This window comes from Bombina bombina, chromosome 1 (genome assembly GCF_027579735.1).
Source record: "Bombina bombina isolate aBomBom1 chromosome 1, aBomBom1.pri, whole genome shotgun sequence".
Classification (NCBI taxonomy): Eukaryota; Metazoa; Chordata; class Amphibia; order Anura; family Bombinatoridae; genus Bombina; species Bombina bombina.
Window position 1 is genome coordinate 223797770 of NC_069499.1, and position 19778 is coordinate 223817547.

At 39.8% G+C, this 19778-nt stretch overlaps 1 protein-coding gene across 1 annotated transcript in view; it reads right to left on the reverse strand.

Moving 5' to 3' along the window:
* Positions 1-19778, reverse strand: part of LOC128657338 (lysozyme g-like) — a 115408-nt gene that overhangs the window by 6063 nt on the left and 89567 nt on the right. The window contains exons 3-4 of the mRNA XM_053711655.1: positions 12167-12363; positions 2652-2790 (exon numbers count right to left, since the gene is read on the reverse strand). Coding sequence (XP_053567630.1) covers positions 2652-2790; positions 12167-12363 — 336 coding nt within the window. The remainder of the gene's footprint in view (positions 1-2651; positions 2791-12166; positions 12364-19778) is intronic.

A 19778-nucleotide genomic window follows, 5' to 3' on the forward strand; every position in this document is an offset into this window, starting at 1 on the left:
ATGATAGGGTTACGCTAAACTTTCCAACCAAAAAGTTGATGCAGCTGCAACATCAGCCATAGAAATGACAGGCCTGAGGCTTAGTGTTAGCCCGAAACGTTGCTTATTTGGACCCTGTATGCACAATAAAGGTTGTTTTATTCATCACAGCTGGAGATTATTTTTCTTTGTGGATCTTTCTGGGCTTGGTAAGCTTTCTCCGTGCTTTTGTGAGTAGTGGGTGCTGTATTTAATTTGCCTGTTTCAAGGCCTGAGCAGATAGAAAGAATATAAATAAGCTTTCCTATCTAAAGGGTCTTTAAAAGAATTACTATCTTCCATAGGAAAAGTAGTACATTTAGCAAGAGTAGAAATAGCCCCATCAACTTTGGGGATCTTTTCCCAAAACTCCAATGTAACTGCTGGCAAAGGATACAATTTTTTAAACCTTGAAGAAGGAATAAAAGAAGTACCAGGCCTATTCAATTCCTTAGAAATCATATCAGAAATAGCATCAGGAACTGGAAAAACCTCTGGAGTAACCACAGGAGGTTTATAAACAGAATTTAAATGTCTACTAGTTTTAATATCAAGAGGACTAGTTTACTCAATATCCAATGTAATCAACACTTCTTTTAACAAGGAACAAATTTATTCCATTTTAAATAAATAAGTAGATTTGTCAGTGTCAATATCTGAGGAAGGATCTTCCGAATCAGATAGATCCTCATCAGAGGAGGATAATTCAGTATGTTGTCGGTCATTTAAAATTTCATCAACTTTATGAGAAGTTTTAAAAGACCTTTTACGTTTATTAGAAGGCGGGATGGCAGACAAAGCCTTCTGAATCACATCAGCAATAAAATCTTTTATATTCGCAGGTATATCATGTACATTAGATGTTGAAGGAACAACAGGCATTGTACTATTACTGATGGACACATTCTCTGCATTTAAAAGCTTATCATGACAACTATTACATACCACAGCTGGAGAAATAATCTCCACAAATTTAAAACAGATGCACTTAGCTTTGGTAGAACTGTTATCAGGCAGCAGGGTTCCAACAGTGGTTTCTGAGACAGGATCAGATTGAGACATCTTGCAAATGTAAGAGAAAAAACAACATATAAAGCAAAATTATCAATTTCCTTATATGGCAGTTTCAGGAATGAGAAAAAAAATGCAAACAGCATAGCCCTCTGACATAGAAAAAGGCAAGAGGCATATAGGAATGAGGTTTTAAATAATATAATTATTTGGCGCCAAGTATGACGCACAACGCAAACTGAAATTTTTTTGGTGCTAACAACATCCGGAAATGACACAGTCGCATCATTGTAGACGCAACCTTGTGCAAGGAACTCGGCGTCAACTAAGACTCCGGAAATTATGAATTTGCGTCATCTGACGTACCTTTGCGCCAAAAAAATTCTTGCGCCAAAAATGACGCAATAAACTTTGGCCTTTTGCGCCCTCACGAGCCTAATTTTGCCCACGAAATTTAATGAAAAAGCAGTCAATTTTGAAAAAGACAATACCCCAGGTAAGAAAACAATTTTCCTAAATATGTTTTTCTCCCAAATATGAAACTGATAGGCTGCAAAAGGAAATATACATAAACCTGACTCATGGCAAATATAAGTACAATACATATATTTAGAAGTTTATATTAATGCATAAAGTGCCAAACTATAGCTGAGAGTGTCTTAAGTAATGAAAACATACTTACCGAAAGACACCCATCCACATATAGCAGATAGCCAAACCAGTACTGAAACAGTAATCAGTAGAGGTAATGGAATATGAGAGTATATCGTCGATCTGAATAAGGGAGGTAGGAGATGAATCTCTACTTCTGATAACAGAGAACCTATGAAATAGATCCCCGTGAGGAAAACCATTGCATTCAATAGGTAATACTCCCTTCACATCCCTCTGACATTTACTGTACTCTGAGAGGAATCGGGCTTCAAAATGCTGAGAAGCGCATATCAACGTAGAAATCTAAGCACAAACTTACTTCAACACCTCCATAGGAGGCAAAGTTTGTAAAACTGAATTGTGGGTGTTGTGAGGGGTGTATTTATAGGCATTTTGAGGTTTGAGAAACTTTGCCCGTCCTGGTAGGATTGTATATCCCATACGTCACTAGCTCATGGACTCTTGCCAATTACATGAAAGAAAGATCCTTTACTATATATTGACAATATGGGCGGCGATGCTGGTTGTTATCTATAGCCAGCATCTCCGACCAATGGCATGTATAGTAAACATCTCTCTGCGATCCCGCAATGTCGGGAGCTTGGAATATTTTGACAGGATCACTCGACATAGCAGCAGAGCCTTTGCAATATTTCTCTACCTTGTAGCACTTTCAATCATTGGGGCCATAAAGAGAAATAAAATAAAAAATTAAAATGAGAAAATCTAGTCAGCTTTTAAATAGTGAGACATAACCATGGGGCAAGACACTACACATGGATTCCTAATTGGGAACATAGTCTATCTGTTAGATAGTAAATGGGGCCCCATATATTGAAGGAATTCTAATTTTTTAAATGCTCGTGCCTCTTGAGTGAGTAAGAGCAGTCTGTCTCTCTTCTCATCTGCAAAGACTTGTTTTTATCTTTTTATTTTTTTATTTTTGTTTTTCTAAGAAGCTTATAAACCTTTGAGGTGTTGCTCTGGTGTCCACTTTGGGAATTTCTTCTTTATACCTTCGATCATCTCAATCAACATCCCAGTTAATTGCTTCAGATGTTCTTCACTATACCATTTACCTTTGGGGTCATGATAATTTTTATCTACCTGTGAAAATAGATTCAAAATATAAAGTAAAATAACATGACCTTTGTAGTAATAGAAAATCTCTAAACTTCATAAACAATTTTATATTCGTATGCTAAAATATATCTGTAACTAATACTGTATTCATTGAATACAGTTTTGCTTATTAAAATCTCCATCCAAATAATAGATGAAGAAAATTGTTAAAATATATAAATACAAATCCATACATTTTTAAAGGAAGCATAATATGTTATATGACAAGGTTTAGGAAATAGAGGCTACTCTTATTACTTGTTATTTATATCAGTTGAATGCTGCCAATAACTCTGTCAAATATGTATATTACCTAAACCAGTGTTTTTCAACCAGTGTGCCACGGCACACTAGTGTGCCGTGAGAGATCCTCAGGTGTGCCGTGACAAGCTCATCATCATTTTAAAAAAAAAGCATGATGGGCCTCCGGTTCCTTTAGCCCTGCGGCTGCCCACCAGTAATACACACAGAGTGCTTCACTTGACTTCACTGTGGTTTTAGTCTATTGTTAGTGTGGTAACTGACATGTTGGACCGCCGGTTCCTTTATCCCCACCGACCAGTAATGCACACACCCAACAGCTGCGCCATCATGTCACACTAACAATAAACTAAGAGCCACAGTGAAGTGAGTTCACTGTGGGCCTGTGGCTCTTAGTTTATTGTTAGTGTGACATGATGGTGCAGCTGTTGGCCTGCCTATTCCCTTAACATCGCCCACCACCGCACAAACTGTAGGCCAGTAGCTCTGTCCACTTCTTTACCACAAATGACAGTGGTGTGGCTCAAGGCGCAAGCTGAAGCACACAGCAGTGAAGTGCCGGTGCGGCTGTACATACGCACGTGCACTGTCTGTGACATGATCATCATGTGGTACAGTGGGAGCGTGTGGGAATTACCCCCAAAAGGTACTGTGAGCTAGCTAGGCACGGTGCAGGCAGGTGTACAATACACCTGGGTTGGGACCTGCAGATTTGTACACGTCACACAATGCCCTTCAGTGCGCTGCAGCAGTAGGCCGGGCGGGACATTGCAGTCATGTGTGTGTCAAATGCAGAAGCATCACCTGGCTGTCTGTGCATGTGATGAAGGAATGAAGAGGCTGGGCTAGCGGTCGCAGACCTCCTGACCTGGACTGTGTGGAGAAGGTAACGTATTAACCCCTTTCAGTTTTTGTAGGGTAATGACTTCCAATTTTCACAGCAGTCTTAACCCTTAATTAAACAACATAGGGGTCAAACAAACACATAGGTAAAATCCTGCTTTGTGCAGCAAATCACTGAAGTTTCTAAGCAGGACACAGAAAGACTCAGGAGTAGCTCTGGTTGTGTCTGACTCAACAGCTGAAAAGTGTTATGGCCAAGAAGGACTTGCAATAATAAGGTAACAAGTCAGTGGCAGGTGTAGGGAGGCTTAGGGGCTGCACCCACACTTATTACTGCAGGTCTCCCATATATCAGAGATGCCAGCTGTAAGGAATTTGCAGGATAATGTTTTCACCAGTGTTCTCCTCAGAGCTGAAGATGAATAAAATAAACATTTATAGAGCCAGGAGTGGAGAGGCATCATGTCATAGAACTGCCCCCCTAATTCTTGCTGCCCTAGGCCTGCACCTACATATAATAATATCTGGCTAATAAAGTATTTTTGACTTGTCTACATGGGAAGGCTAGAACTAATTGTGATGGTCTCTTATTCTTCTGTAGCAAAGCATTACTGTCTACTTAGTAACCAACACTCTCAGAGGCACAGAGGGAATGACTGATATTATTAAAGCTCCCTGATCCCTATGTGCATCTGTAACCTGAGTATAAAGTGTGTAGTGTGTGCGTTGTGTGGCTGCATGTATGTGAATGCTGTGTACTGTGTGTACGTTGTGTGGCTGCATGTATGTGAATGCTGTGTACTGTGTGTATGTTGTGTGGCTGCATGTATGTGAATGCTGTGTACTGTGTGTATGTTGTGTGGCTGCATGTATGTGTGCATGTAACATATAGGCCCGTGGGCCCCTCCCCCAATCCAGTCACCAATCACTGGAAACCGTGTGCAAATGTTAAGGGGCTGAACCATCTAGGAAGCCCAGATACAAAATGAAATGTGACATAATCAGATGTAATAAAAAACATATTGCAGTATAAACCTAGTGCTGTTTGAATCAAATCTAGTGCCTCTTGCAAGATTTCCTTCTAAATGTGATCAATGATCAATGATCCCACATATCTCCTGCTTCCCCAACCGATCTCTGTGATTCCATTGGGCCCTCAGCACCGCCGCCCACATTTTGTGTAGGTAATCAGACATTGTCATAGTAACTGTGATGAGAGCAGCATGTGATGTCCCTGTTTGTGGGCGGGGCTTATGTCCGGTTGTCTGTGTCGCAGTTGGTTAGTGAAATCAGCCTGACTAGATGTATGTTTCTATGCTCTGTAATAAAATAGAGATGTACCATTGTTGCTGTGTCCTGCATATGTCCTGCATCTCATGACATGGTGTCAGAAGTTCTTGCCTGCACTTCTGTTCCTGATCGATGACGATGTCAAAGTTTACCCCACCTGAGCCTTTTGACTTCTCTCAGCCTGCAGCTTGGCCCACATGGTGTCAGCGGTTTCAGCGCTTCAGGATTGCTTCCAAACTGAACAAGGAGAGTGGTGAAGTACAAGTTAATTCTCTTTTATACTATATGGGGAAGGATGTGGAGCCAGTGTTCAATGCTTTTACTTTCCAAGAAGGGGAAGAATTTAACTTTTATATAGTTAAGGATAAACTCAGTGCCCACTTTGTGCCCAAAATAAATGTGATCCATGAGAGAGCTTGTTTTCACAAACGTAATCAGCGTGTGGAAGAATCTGTGGAGTCATTTGTGCGCAACCTGTATGAACTAGCTGAATTCGGTGAGTTTGGTGTTGCTAAAGAAGAGCAAATCAGAGACAGAATAGTTATTGGAATTGCAGATACTGAAGTCTCACTGAAGCTGCAGTTAGAGCTTGATTTAACTTTAGATGGGGCTATTAGGATGGCCCGCCAGAGTGAACTGGTGAAAAAGCAAAGTGCTGATCTGAGGTTGTGGAATGGCCAAGCTCAGAGGAAGATTGGAAGGTTACCTTTACTGTAATGGGAGCCAAAGTTGATTTTAAGATTGACACAGGAGCAGATATCACTGTAATGTCTCTTGCTGCATTTATGAAACTGCCTCGACAGCCCCAGCTGGCGAAGGTTACTACAAATGTCCATAGTGCTGGTGGCCGCATTGATTGTGCGGGGAAATTTCTTGCCAGCTGTGAGTACAAGCAAAAGAAATTCCCTATGTGGGTGCATGTGATTCGAGGTCAGTGTGTTAGCAATTTATCAAGCAAAAAAGCAGCCTGTGACTTGGGCCTAGTGTCAAGAGTGAATGAGATCTCCGAAGATATGTTTGGCGAATTGGGCCTACTGAATTGCAAGCCAGTCCGTATAGCACTTAAAAGTGACGCAGTCCCATACAGTATTTCTACTCCCCGTAGAATTCCGTTCCCGCTCATGCCTCAAGTGGAGAAGGAGCTTATGCGCATGAGGTCTATGGGGTTATTGAAGAGGTTTTTGAAGCAACTGATTGGTGAGCCCCCATTGTTCCTGTTGCAAAGAAAAACGGAAAGGTGTGCATCTGTGTGGACCTGAAAAGGTTGAATGAGGCTGTGAAGAGAGAGATATTTGTGCTGCCGACATTAGAAGATATAGCTCCAAAGTTGGCTGGGGCGAAGTTCTTTTCTACATTGGATGCTTCTAGCGGCTTTTGGCAGATCCCCCTAGATCCAAAGTGACGCAAACTGACTACCTTTATTACACCGGTAGGTCGGTTTTGCTTCTGCAGACTCCCCTTTGGGATATCCTCTGCTCCTGAAATCTTTCAAAGGGAAATGAGTTCTCTCCTAAGTGACCACGTGGGCACGGCAGTCGTCATGGACGACATTCTAGTGTATGGGTCTACAGCGGAGGAGCATGATCAGCATTTAAGTGGTGTGCTGCAGGCTATCAAAGAGTTTGGGCTGAAGTTAAGTAAAGAAAAATGCCATTTTAGGAAAACTGAATTATGTTACTTTGGGCATATTATCAATGGGGATGGCATCAAACCAGACCCCGAGAAAATTTGTGCTATTGAACAGATGAAAAATCCTTCTAATGTACATGAGCTAAAACAAATATTGGGCCTTGTAAATTATGAGGGCAAGTTTCTGCCAGATTTATCTACAGCTCTACACCCTATCACAGAGTTGCTAAAGAAAGACGTTGCCTGGGTCTGGGGACCTTCACAAGAAAAATTCTTTATGCAGGCCAAGTCCCTGTTGGGGTTTGCCCCAGTGCTGGGGTTCTACCACCCTTCCAAAAAGACTGTGGTTAGTGCTGATGCAAGCAGTTATGGGTTGGGGGCTGCTCTCCTGCAGTTAAATGAAAATAAACTACAGCCCATCGCCTACTGTTCCCGCACACTGACAGCTGCTGAGTCAAAATACGCTCAAATTGGGAAAGAGTGCCTGGCTGCGGTTTGGGCCTGTGAGCGCTTTCAGCGTTACCTTGTAGGTTTGGAGAAATTTAGTCTAGAGACTGATCATAAACAGCTCGTCCCTCTAATCTAATAAGAAACTTTTAATGAGACTACTCAGGTTCAATGTTCAGGCAGTGCATGTGCCGGGGAAGCAACTGGTTGTGGCAGATACACTACCCAGGTTCCCGCTGGCTGCTGCTGAAGAGTCTTCAACCGAATCGGATATGAAAGTGTATGTTGACTCGGTTCTGGCCTCAAAGTCCATTTCTTCAAGGAAACTGGAAGAAATAAGGAAAGAGACATATTTGGACACAGATCTGCAAGAGGTTATAAAGTACATAATAGAAGGCTGGCCCGAGAGCCGGGCAGCCTGGTTGTCTTTAAGTTCTTACCAGTCAGAGAGGTTGCAGCTCACGGAGCTGGAGGGGTTGGTGCTGTTGCAAGACTGCATCGTTATTCCTGTCAGCATGAGGAAGGAGATGTTAAACAGGATTCACGATGGCCACTTAGGTATTACGAAGTGCAGAGAAAGGGCAGCTACAGCTGTGTGGTGGCCTGGGATCAGCTCCGACATTGCAAATCACGTGTCTAAATGTGCCTTTTGCCGGGAACGCCAGCCTACTCAGAGAAGGGAGCCCTTGATTTCTACTCCGCTGCCTGCAGGGCCATGGCAGAAAATAGCTGCTGATTTGTGTGAACTGCACGGGAAAAAGTTCCTTGTTGTGATCGACTACTATTCCAGGTATTTGGAAATTGCACCTTTGATTGATATCACAAGTCAAGCCGTTATCATTTGTTTGAAGAGCTTGTTCGCCCGGTGGGGCATTCCAATGGAGCTGGTGAGTGATAATGGCCTGCAGTTCGCTTCTACAGAGTTCAGTGCTTTCAGCAGGGAATGTGACTTTGTGCATTCCACGTCAAGTCCACATTACCCGCAGGCCAACGGAATGGCTGAAAGGGCAGTTCAAACAACAAAGTTCATTTTAAAGCAATCTGAGCCGTACCTAGCCCTCTTGTCCTACAGGGCGACGCCCATCCAAGCCACTGGGTTTAGCCCGGCACAGCTGATGCTAGGACTCCAGATTCGCACCACCTAACCCTCAGTGGGTGTCTTCAAACCAACTAGCTCTATTCCTCGGGACGAAGTCCTTAGGAGGGATGAAGAGGCCAAAAAGGGATATCGTTTCTTCTATAACAGGACACATTCTGTCAGGCCCTTACAGGAACTAAATACGGGGCAAAGTGTCAGAATTAAACTGGATGATCAGAAGAAATGGAAGACGCCTGCTACGGTAATTGGACGCTCTCCAGAACCAAGGTCTTATCTAGTCCTTACTGATGGAGGGACGGTTACACGCCGTAACCGAAAACATATTCAACCTGTACCTGAGAGTTTGGAACTGGATGCCTCAGTACCACCGCCGGTGCGATCCCCTGTTCTTAAAGGGGTGCCTTCCCCTCAGCAAGATCACAGTGGGGATATGTCTTTGCCTCCAGCGGACTCTTATTCACCTTCTTCTGTATCAGAGGATAGTTCATGCAAAGTTACATAAAGTGGAAGGGTGGTGAAACTTCCGGCCCGATATCGGGACTAACTTTAGCTAGAACAGTGACCGGAAGTATGGGCAGAATAATCCCATGGTCACTGTGGACTAGGGTAGTCTACCCCGATGTTCAAGTCAGGGTGTAATTTATGTTGTTCATTTTTCCTGTAACCTATTTGTTATATACTGTTCAAAAATGTTGTTGTATACTCTGTTTGTATGCCATGTAATTTGTTATATTCAAGTATATGCTTCGCTCTTTGAAAAGGGGGAAGATGTGATGAGAGCAGGATGTGATGTCACTGTTTGTGGGCGGGGCTTAGGTCCGGTTGTCTGTGTCGCAGTTCATTAGTGAAATCAATCTGACTAGATGTATGTTTCTATGCTATGTAATAAAATAGAGTTGTACCATCGTTGCTGTGTCCTGCATATGTCCTGTATCTCATGACAGTAACCATGTAAAACAATCCCGGAGAACACTCACACACATCTCAAGTCAGTAGGAGCAAAACTTTACCCCAACGTATCTGATCAATGAATTAACTCGCCATCTCTAATCTCAGTTTCTACAGAGTCTATAACAAATACATGGCGAGTCTATAACAAACACATGGTGTGTATATATACAGTATATATATATAATTTAATGGTACTCGTTTTACCGACCTTGGAAGGATGAAAGGCTGAGTGGACCTTGTCGGGTTGCCACAGATCTCTGTAACAGTGCATTAGCATGATGAGCTATCTGTTAAACCATGTTAACAAACAGTAACGCTAATATTTTTGCATTGCACTTGTAATCTAGGGCCATGTGTTTCTGGTGCAAAGAAGCTATGGAAAATGTGTTATTGTGCAAATAATTTGCATTTGTTCTACTTCTTTAAAATATATTGTTTATCATTGAGCAGCACCATAAGATTTTGTTATGTATAATGACCTAACAACTTATTTGGATATTAAACATAAGAATGACATACTTTTTATTTGTTTAATATCACCTAGATTACAAGTTTTGCGCTATAGAGGTTGCGAAATGAAAGCAACAAATCTTGCGTTATTTCACTCTCCATAGCGCAGCCATTACGAGTTTCTGAAAATCCGCCTTGTGCGTGCGATATGGTTGCGTTAAGAGCCATAACGCACAAAATACAAGCACTGCTTTGATGTGCTTGTGCACACTTTCCCTATAGACATCAATGGGGAGAAGGTGTTAGAAAAGCTCTGTAACGCAACCCCATTGATGTCTATGGGGAAAAAAGTTACGTTTAAACCTAACACCCTAACATAAACCCCACATCTAAACACTCCTAATCTGCCGCTCCCGACATCGCTGACACCTACATAAGCTTATTAACCTCTAATCTGCTGCCCCCGACATCGCCGACACCTAAATAAAGTTATTAACCACTAATCTGCCGCCCCCAACATCGCCTACATCAAAATAAAGTTATTAACCCCTAATCTGCCGCTCCCGATACCGCTGCCACTATAATAAAGTTATTAAACCTTATTCCCCAGCACCCCAACATAGCCAACACTATAATAAAGATATTAACCCCTATACTGCTGCTCCCCGACATCGCCACCACTAATTAAAGTTATTAACCCCTAAACCTCTGGCCTCCCACATCACTACCACTAAATAAACCTATTAACCCCTAAACCTCCAGCCCCCCACATTGCAAAACACTAATAAAAAATATTAACCCCTAAACCTAACAACCCCCTAACTTTAAATTAAAATTACTAGATCCTTATCTTAAATTAAATAAAAACTTACCTGTGAAATAAAAAAAAACTAATATTACACTATATATTTAACTAACATTACTACTATACTAAAATTAAAATAACTATAAATTAAATAAATTAAATTACAAATGTAAAAAAAGTGGATCGTCAGGGGTTAGTGTTAGGTTTTTCTAAAACTTTTTTTAGGTGTTTTTTTTTTTTTAGATTAGGGTTTTGGGCTTTCTTAAAAGAGATAAATGCCCATACAAATGCCTTTTTCAGGGCAATGGGTAGCTCAGGTTTTTTTTTAGAGTTAGGTTTTTTTATTTTGGGGGGTTGGTTGGGTGGTGGGTTTTACTGTTGGGGCTCTTTGTATTTTGATTACAGGGAAAAGAGTTGATTTCTTTAGGGCAATGTCCTACAAAAGGCCCTTTTAAGGGCTATTGGTAGTTTATTGTAGGCTAGGTTTTTTTATATTTTGGGGGGCTTTTTATTTTTATAAGGCTATTAGATTAGGTGTAATTGTTTATATTTTGGATAATTTCGTTTGTTATTTTTCGTAATTTAGTGTTTGTTATCTTTTGTAATTGTAGATTTATTTTTATTTAGTAGGGTTAGGTTTTTTAATGTGTAATTTTATTTATTTAATTTGTAGTTATTTTAATTTTAGTATAATAGTAATGTTAGTTTAATTTATAGTTTAAATTTAGTTTTTTTTAATTTCCCAGGTAAGTTTTTTTATTTCATTTAAGATAGGGATATTGTAATTTTAATTTAAAGTTAGGGGATTGTTAGGTTTAGGGGTTAATAGTTTCATTTAGTTTTTGGCGATGTGGGGGCTAGCGGTTTAGGGGTTAATAGGTTTATTTAGTGGTAGTGATGTGGGAGGCCAGAGGTTTAGGGGCTAATAACTTTATTTAGTGGTAGCGATGTTGGGGTGCGGGGGAATAAGGGTTAATAACTTTAGTATAGTGGTGACGATGTCGGGGAGCAGCGGAATAGGGGTTAATAAACTTTATTAGTGGCAGCGATGACGGCAGCGCCAGATTAGGGTTAATAACTTTAAAATAGTGTTTGCGATGCGGGAGGACCTCGGTATAAGGGTTAATTGGTAGTTTATGGGTGTTAGTGTACTTTGTAACAGTTTAGTTATGAGTTTTGTGTAACAGTTTTGTAGCGTAAAACTCATAACTACTGCTCTCAGATTGCAAAATGGGTTGTGTTGGTATAGACTGTAACGCAAGCTTTTTAGCCTCACCGCAAAACTCGTAATGGCTGCGCTATGGAAATCCCATGCAAAAACGTCATTTGCGTTACAGGCTAAAAGGCTTGCAGTACAGCTATACCGACAAGACTCGTAATGGCTTCATTGCTTTTTTAATTCTGAAATGGCAATTTTTTCAGCATTAAAACAGGAACGCAAATCTCGTGATCTAGGTGTATATTTCTAATGTACATTTAAGGCTAAGTTATCTATAAGCCTTTTTATGCATTATTGCTTTTATTTTGCAAGCACAGCCCAGGAGTTGAATGCCATATTAAGTAATACAATACAGTTTCTGTAGTACCTGCATCAGACCAAACGCATTCTCATGATCTCCCCAGTCATTCCTAAGAGCAGCTCCAGCACGTGATTCCCTGGATATAATGCCAGCAATTACAGCTGGATCAATGTCTCTCTCCTCTGCCACTTTCTCAATGACAGCCCTGTACTTCTGTATCCTTGCAGAGTCATTCTGAGCCATTCTATAGGACGCTGATACACCTGCAAGAATAAATGGCACAATTATGTAGCGCTGCAGAGAGCATTTTGCTTTGAGGCATTGCAGAAAATGAGGTTTTAATGTCAGCTACTAAATAGGAAAATAGGAATCTGTAACAGTGAGAAGTGCCAGTGCATTTTTCATTCTGTTACATTGAGCAATTTATCCAATGAGTGCACTTTTCCTGACTGATAACATTTACAGAAGAACATTTTTTTCTCTAAAATAGTTGTAGTATAAGAGATTTTGCAACAATGTATTTCCTTCAAAACACAGTTTAATTCAAGCTGTCACATGACTTTGTCTCAGCAAAGTTCAGACTTATTGATGTCAGACTTCTATTTTACATCAGCTGTTAAAGGGACAGTTTACCCAAAATGTTTTTCCCTTTTAATTTGTTCCAAATGATCAAATTTGCCCACTGGAGTGTTTTAAATTGCTTACAAGTAGCTTCTTTTCCCTTATTTCAGCATTTGAAAACGCTGATTTAGCCTGAGTATCCGTACCTATACTTAGAGTTTCTATACTTACAGTGGGGCAAAAAAGTATTTAGTCAGCCACCAATTGTGCAAGTTCTCCCACTTAAGAAGATGAGAGAGGCCTGTAATTTTCATCATAGGTATACCTCAACTATGAGAGACAAAATGTGGAAACAAATCCAGAAAATCACATTGTCTGATTTGGAAAGAATTTATTTGCAAATTATGGTGGAATATAAGTATTTGGTCAATAGCAAAAGTTCATCTCAATATTTTGTTATATATCCTTTGTTGGCAATGACAGAGGTCAAACGTTTTCTGCAAGTCTTCACAAGGTTGTCACACACTGTTGCTGGTATGTTGGCCCATTACTGCATGCAGATCTCCTCTAGAGCAGTGATGTTTTGGGGCTGTCGCTGGGCAACACAGACTTTCCACTCCCTCCAAAGGTTTTCTATGGGGTTGAGATCTGGAGACTGGCTAGACCACTCCATGACCTTGAAATGCTTCTTACGAAGCCACTCCTTCATTGCCCGGGCGGTGTGTTTGGGATCATTATCATGCTGAAAGACCCAGCCATGTTTCATCTTCAAAGCCCTTGCTGATGGAAGGAGGTTTGCACTCAAAATCTCACGATACAAGGCCCTATTCATTCTTTCATGTACACGGATCAGTCATCCTGTTCCCTTTGCAGAGAAACAGCCCCAAAGCATGATGTTGCCACCCCCATGCTTCACAGTATGTATGGTGTTCTTTGGTTGCAACTCAGCATTCTCTCTACTACCAAACAGTTCTACTTTGGTTTCATCTGACCATATGACATTCTCCCAATCCACTTCTGGATCATCCAAATGCTCTCTAGCATACTTCAGATGGGCCCGGACATGTACTGGCTTAAGCAGGGGGACACGTCTGGCACTGCAGGATCTGAGTCCCTAGCGGCGTAGTGTGTTACTGATGGTAGCCTTTGTTACGTTGGTCCCAGCTCTCTGCAGGTCATTCACTAGATCCCCCCGTGTGGTTCTGGGATGTTTGCTCACCGTTCTTGTGATCATTTTGACCCCACGGGGTGAGATCTTGCGTGGAGTCCCAGATCGACGGAGATTATCAGTGGTCTTGTATGTCTTCCATTTTCTAATTATTGCTCCCACAGTTGATTTCTTCACACCAAGCTGCTTGCCTATTGCAGATTCAGTCTTCCCAGCCTGGTGCAGGTCTACAATTTTGTTTCTGGTGTCCTTCGACAGCTCTTTGGTCTTCACCATAGTGGAGTTTGGAGTGTGACTGTTTGAGGTTGTGGACAGGTGTCTTTTATACTGATAACAAGTTCATACAGGTGCCATTAATACAGGTAATGAGTGGAGGACAGAGCAGCCTCTTAAAGAAGAAGATACAGGTCTGTGAGAGACAGAAATCTTGCTTGTTTGTAGGTGACCAAATACTTATTTTCCACCATAATATGCAAATAAATTCTTTCCAAATCAGACAATGTGATTGGCTGGATTTGTTTCCACATTTTGTCTCTCATAGTTGAGGTATACCTATGATGAAAATTACAGGCCTCTCTCATCTTCTTAAGTGGGAGAACTTGCACAATTGGTGGCTGACTAAATACTTTTTTGCCCCACTGTAAGTATAGGCTTTTGACATGCTAAGTAACCACAACCAGCAGAATAAAGTAGGGTAGGGTCGGGTGTAGAAAGCATAAGTAATACAATTTTAATTTTCCCTTATTCTCTCTAAGGGGGAGATTTAATAAGCAGCAAATGCTGCTTTCTCCGCCCTGAAGTTTCTGGCTCCCCGGAAACATAAATAAAGAAGCAGTGGTCATAGGTGGCGGACTACAATCACCCCGATCCGATCCAATCAGGATGATTGACATCCCCTGCTAGGGGCCGATTTACTGTGAATGTGCAGGGGGCGGAATTGCACAAGCATTTCACAAGCAATGCTTGTGCAATGTTAAATGCTGACAGCGTATACTGTCTGCATTTAGCGATGTCGGGCGGACATGATTCGCTACAGTGAATCATGTCAGCTCTACATTTAATAAATTGACCCCTAAGGTTTCAATATTCAAAAAATTGACAGAATGACAAGAAACTGCCTGCTTGAGTTCATCAGGCTTGCAGTCAGTTGGGTTGTCATTATTTTCCAAAAAAGGGGGCTGAACTGCGAAGTGCCAACGAGTGGTGATGTGTCTCCCATAGGAATTAATGGGTATCTCTCCGTCTGGAAAAATTGTCTGCGCTATCAGCGGATGGGGGGGCTGTAATTGAAGTGTTCTTACACAGCATAGACAGTGCATTCACTGAAACAAGAAGAGTTTTCTGTGTAGGAGCGCTTTAAATAATACAAATTAAACCTACTATACCTGCCTCATACACTGAAAAGGTGGCAAGACAAATATGGCTGGAAATCTGTAGCTAACCTGCAGGGAAGTGATTGGAATATATTGCACTAATAGTGATGTTTCTCAAGTAAAATGCAGGTTACTCCCCTGAAACGCCCAGCTAACTCTCACACCTACATCTACATCATGTTTGTGATCTACCTTGCTAATAAAGACAAAAAAAACAACGTAACTTCCTATTAAAACTATAGGAGCTATGTTGATACATGTATAGGCCCATTTATCAAGCTCCTAAAGACCGCTGCTCCATAACCCTGTCCGCCTGCTCTGAGCAAGCGGACAGGAATCGCCACAATTCAACCCAATCGTACCCGATCGGGTTGATTGACACCTCCCTGCTGGTGGCCCATTGGCCGAGAGTCTGCAGGGGGCGGCGTTGCACCAGCAGCTCTTGTGAGCATATTGCTCTTCGTATTCAGCGAGGTCTTGCGGACCTGATCCGCTCTGTCTGATCAGGTCTGGAAGACCGTTGTTAAATAGGCCTCAATGTTTCATGTATAAGCATTTTCTGATATAATGCATATTATTGTAATTATTGTTTTAAACTTCAGTTTTTTTCTGTGTGTCGGACTTTGGTTTGCAGACAGATATAAGATAACTAAACACGTGTGTGTGTGTACACAAAGTGATAAAATAAAGGAATTTCATTTTATCTGCAAGCTCAACCCATTTTCATAGGTTGTGGTTTCAAAGTATAAAACCAATTATTTTATATACACAAATAAACCTAAAAAAGCTATTTTGCATAAATGTTATACTCTGGAGCTGGTATATTATGGATGCTTTAAGAGACAACACATTAAGAGAAAAACAATTTTACTGTAGACTGTCTCTTTAAAGGGGAGAAAAAGTTATAGTACAATGACACTTTAATTTGAGAGATGGATGAAATACATTTACATTAATCTTTTTCATCCATTCTATCATTGCCATTATTGGAGGGCCCATAAACTCCAATATATTCTCTCATGCATATTTAAATGATAAAAAATGCATATGTTAAAAAATATTTTGTTGCAAGAAAAAGATATCATTATCTATTTAAAGAATAGATCAGCCTGAGAATAATATGCAGTGTTTAAAGGGACAGTATACACCAATTTTCTGCATGCAATAGACACTACTATAAAGAATAATATGTACAGATAGTGATATAAAAATCCAGTATAAAACCATTGAAAAACTTACTTAGAAGCTTCCAGTTTAGCTCTGTTTAAAAAGTTACTGGATCACCCACTGCAAATGGGAAATAGCAGACACCCCCTTCCCCTTTCCTTTGCATATGAAAAGACCCTTTACACAAACAGGAGCAAGCTGGAGTAGGTATACATCAGTATTCTCCTAAAACTTTGGGGCTTGGTTAGGAGTCTGAAAATCAGAGCAATGTTATTTAAAAATAAGCAAAACTATCCATTTTTATAAAAAATATAAAAAACTGTATGGGCTATATAAATGGATCATCTACAAAACATTTATGCAAAGAAAAATCTAGTGTATAATGTCCCTTTAAGTTTGGAGTCTGCACTTGAAGCAGGAGTTGGAAAGCCCAGATTTAATTAATGGAAAATGGGCAAAATAAGTAATGAACGTCCATTGCACAGTATGTTTTATTATATAAAATAAAACATTTTCGACTAGATAACAAACAATTTTGCAAGGGTTTTTGCGATTGTTTCCGCTCTGTTTTAATTGTGCTCATATTACAAGTTGAGCAAAATTTACGCTAAAATCCTTATCGCGATCTCAGAGCTATGGTTAACTGTTTTCCGAAAATTAAAAGTGTCACAAAACACATCAAAAATACAAAAATACATTACAAAGTACACTTACACTCATAATAACACTAACTAATAAAAATTATTTTAAAAAAAATATTGCATTAAAAGGGCTAAAAGATATGAAATTTCAGGTATGAGGGGAAAAAAAGCAGGCAAAGGGCTTTAACATTAAGATACATACATATACATGTCTAATGATCTTTATGTATTTATATATATATATATATATATATATATATATATATATACTGTATATATATATATATATATTTGTCTATATATGTGCACATATGTATTAATGTATTTACAGTAAATATTTCACATTCCAATGTTCTGCCTATTGCAGAATAGGTTATATGAATTTCTAAATAGATATTCTGAAATATATCTGTATATATCTGTACCTATATATAATCATTTGTGCAAAAATCCATCAGATATATGTAGAAATATTTATTTATGAATAAATAGAACATATTCCGTTACGTAAAGAACATTACAGTATGCAATAATTTCGGCGCATATTACAGTATGGAATTACGTTTGCGCATAATACAGCATTCAATCAGGTTTGCGTATATTACAAACAAACATGTTAAAAAACATTGGAATATGAAATATTTATATTTTCATGTTGGGTTTGCGCTAATGAGAATATATCATGGTGTTTGCGCGAGACAGTGGGTGCTAGGGTTTTTTTTCAACTTTTTCTCTCCATTGACTGGGTGAATGCGAAAACGCGATCATGGTTTTTAAATTTTGACTTTAAGTACGATTTTGGTTACCACTTGGAAAAAAACAGTTTACTTTCAACCAGCGCAATCCGACTTGCACAACAATGAATATCCTAGAAGAATTTTCGCTATATCGAAAATTCAAAATCTAGCCCAGAGTATTACAATCTCTAAGAGCTTAATGTCCATTTAAAAGACCTGTTTTTAAAAGACAAAGGCTGTGCTGGATATTTAAAAACCTTATTATATAGTGCTGGGTGTTATTATACTGATGCAGATACCACTGATCCTATAACCAGCCCTCCTCTGGCTATACCCATGTGCCAGTGTCACTACTGTGTCATTATAGTGCTGGGTGTTATTATACTGATGCAGATACCACTGATCCTATAACCAGCCCTCCTCTGCCTATACCCATGTGCCAGTGTCACTACTGTGTCATTATATAGTGCTGGGTGTTATTATACTGATGCAGATACCACTGATCCTATAACCAGCCCTCCTCTGGCTATACCCATGTGCCAGTGTCACTACTGTGTCATTATAGTGCTGGGTGTTATTATACTGATGCAGATACCACTGATCCTATAACCAGCCCTCCTCTGCCTATACCCATGAGCCAGTGTCACTACTGTGTCATTATATAGTGCTGGGTGTTATTATACTGATGCAAATACCACTGATCCTATAACCAGCCCTCCTCTGCCTATACCCATGAGTCAGTGTCACTACTGTGTCTTTGTACAGTGTTTGGTGTTATTATACTGATGCAGATACCACTGATCCTATAACCAGCCCTCCTCTGGCTATACCCATGAGCCAGTGTCACTACTGTGTCATTTTATAGTACCGGGTGTTATTATACTGATGCAGATACCACTGATTCTATAACCAGCACTCCTCTGGTTATACCTATGTGCCAGTGTCACTACTGTGTCCTTATATAGCGCTGGGTGTTATACTCATGCAGATACCACTGACCCCATAACCAGCCCTTGTCTGGCTATACGCATGTGCCAGTGTCACTACTGTGTCTTTGTATAGAGCTGGGTGTTATTATAGAGATGCAGATACACATCCAGTATTTCACTTAGGCTTTATTTATTCCATAACTTATCACCCAATATCACTAGCAGTCTCTTGACAAGCCACTAACTTTATTCACACGACATATTTTATTTTTTTATTCCTTATATTTAATCAGAAAGAAAAGATATACTAAGGTTGTGGTGGACACTGCAAGGGCTAGTCACGGACACCAGTGTCCACGTACGGACACCTTGCCTATCCCTGGTGTTCCTTAAATGCAAGTGAAAGTAATACTTAGCGTTTTAGAAATGCTAGGATTTAGTATTGAAACAAATAAAGGGCACTTTCATTCATGAAGTATAAGATACTTCATGTAGAAAGCTCCTTTATTTGATTCAATCGATCGCTGCTCTTAGCTCTTACAGCAGCCCACGGCTAAAAAAGTTTTTGGCTAAGAGGTGACATTGTCACCTCTTAGCCAATAACCGTGCGGTAAATCCGGCTTCGCACCCTATATATTATATATAGGTATAGCTATATACAGATATATATATATATATATATATATAAATATCTATTCATAAATACATGGAACATTGAAATGTGAAATATTTTTTAAATATTTATTAAATATGAATATCACATAAATATGATTTTCAAACATTTTCATCTAAATAACTGCAAATGGCTTCAATGCACATATATATGTCTATATATGTATACATATGTATTTATGTGTTTATTTATGTATATATGTCTGTAAATACATATATGCACATATAAATACATAAATACATATGTACACACTTATAAATATCTGGTATTTTATTTGTAAAATATATATCTATACCTATATATAACAATCTTCTCTCTGCTAACAATATTGGCCACTACTTTATATTCATCTTACTTGACCTCTCAGCTGCCTTTGGCACAGTTGACCACCCCCTCCTCCTAAAGACCCTTAGCTCTTTTGGCCTCTGT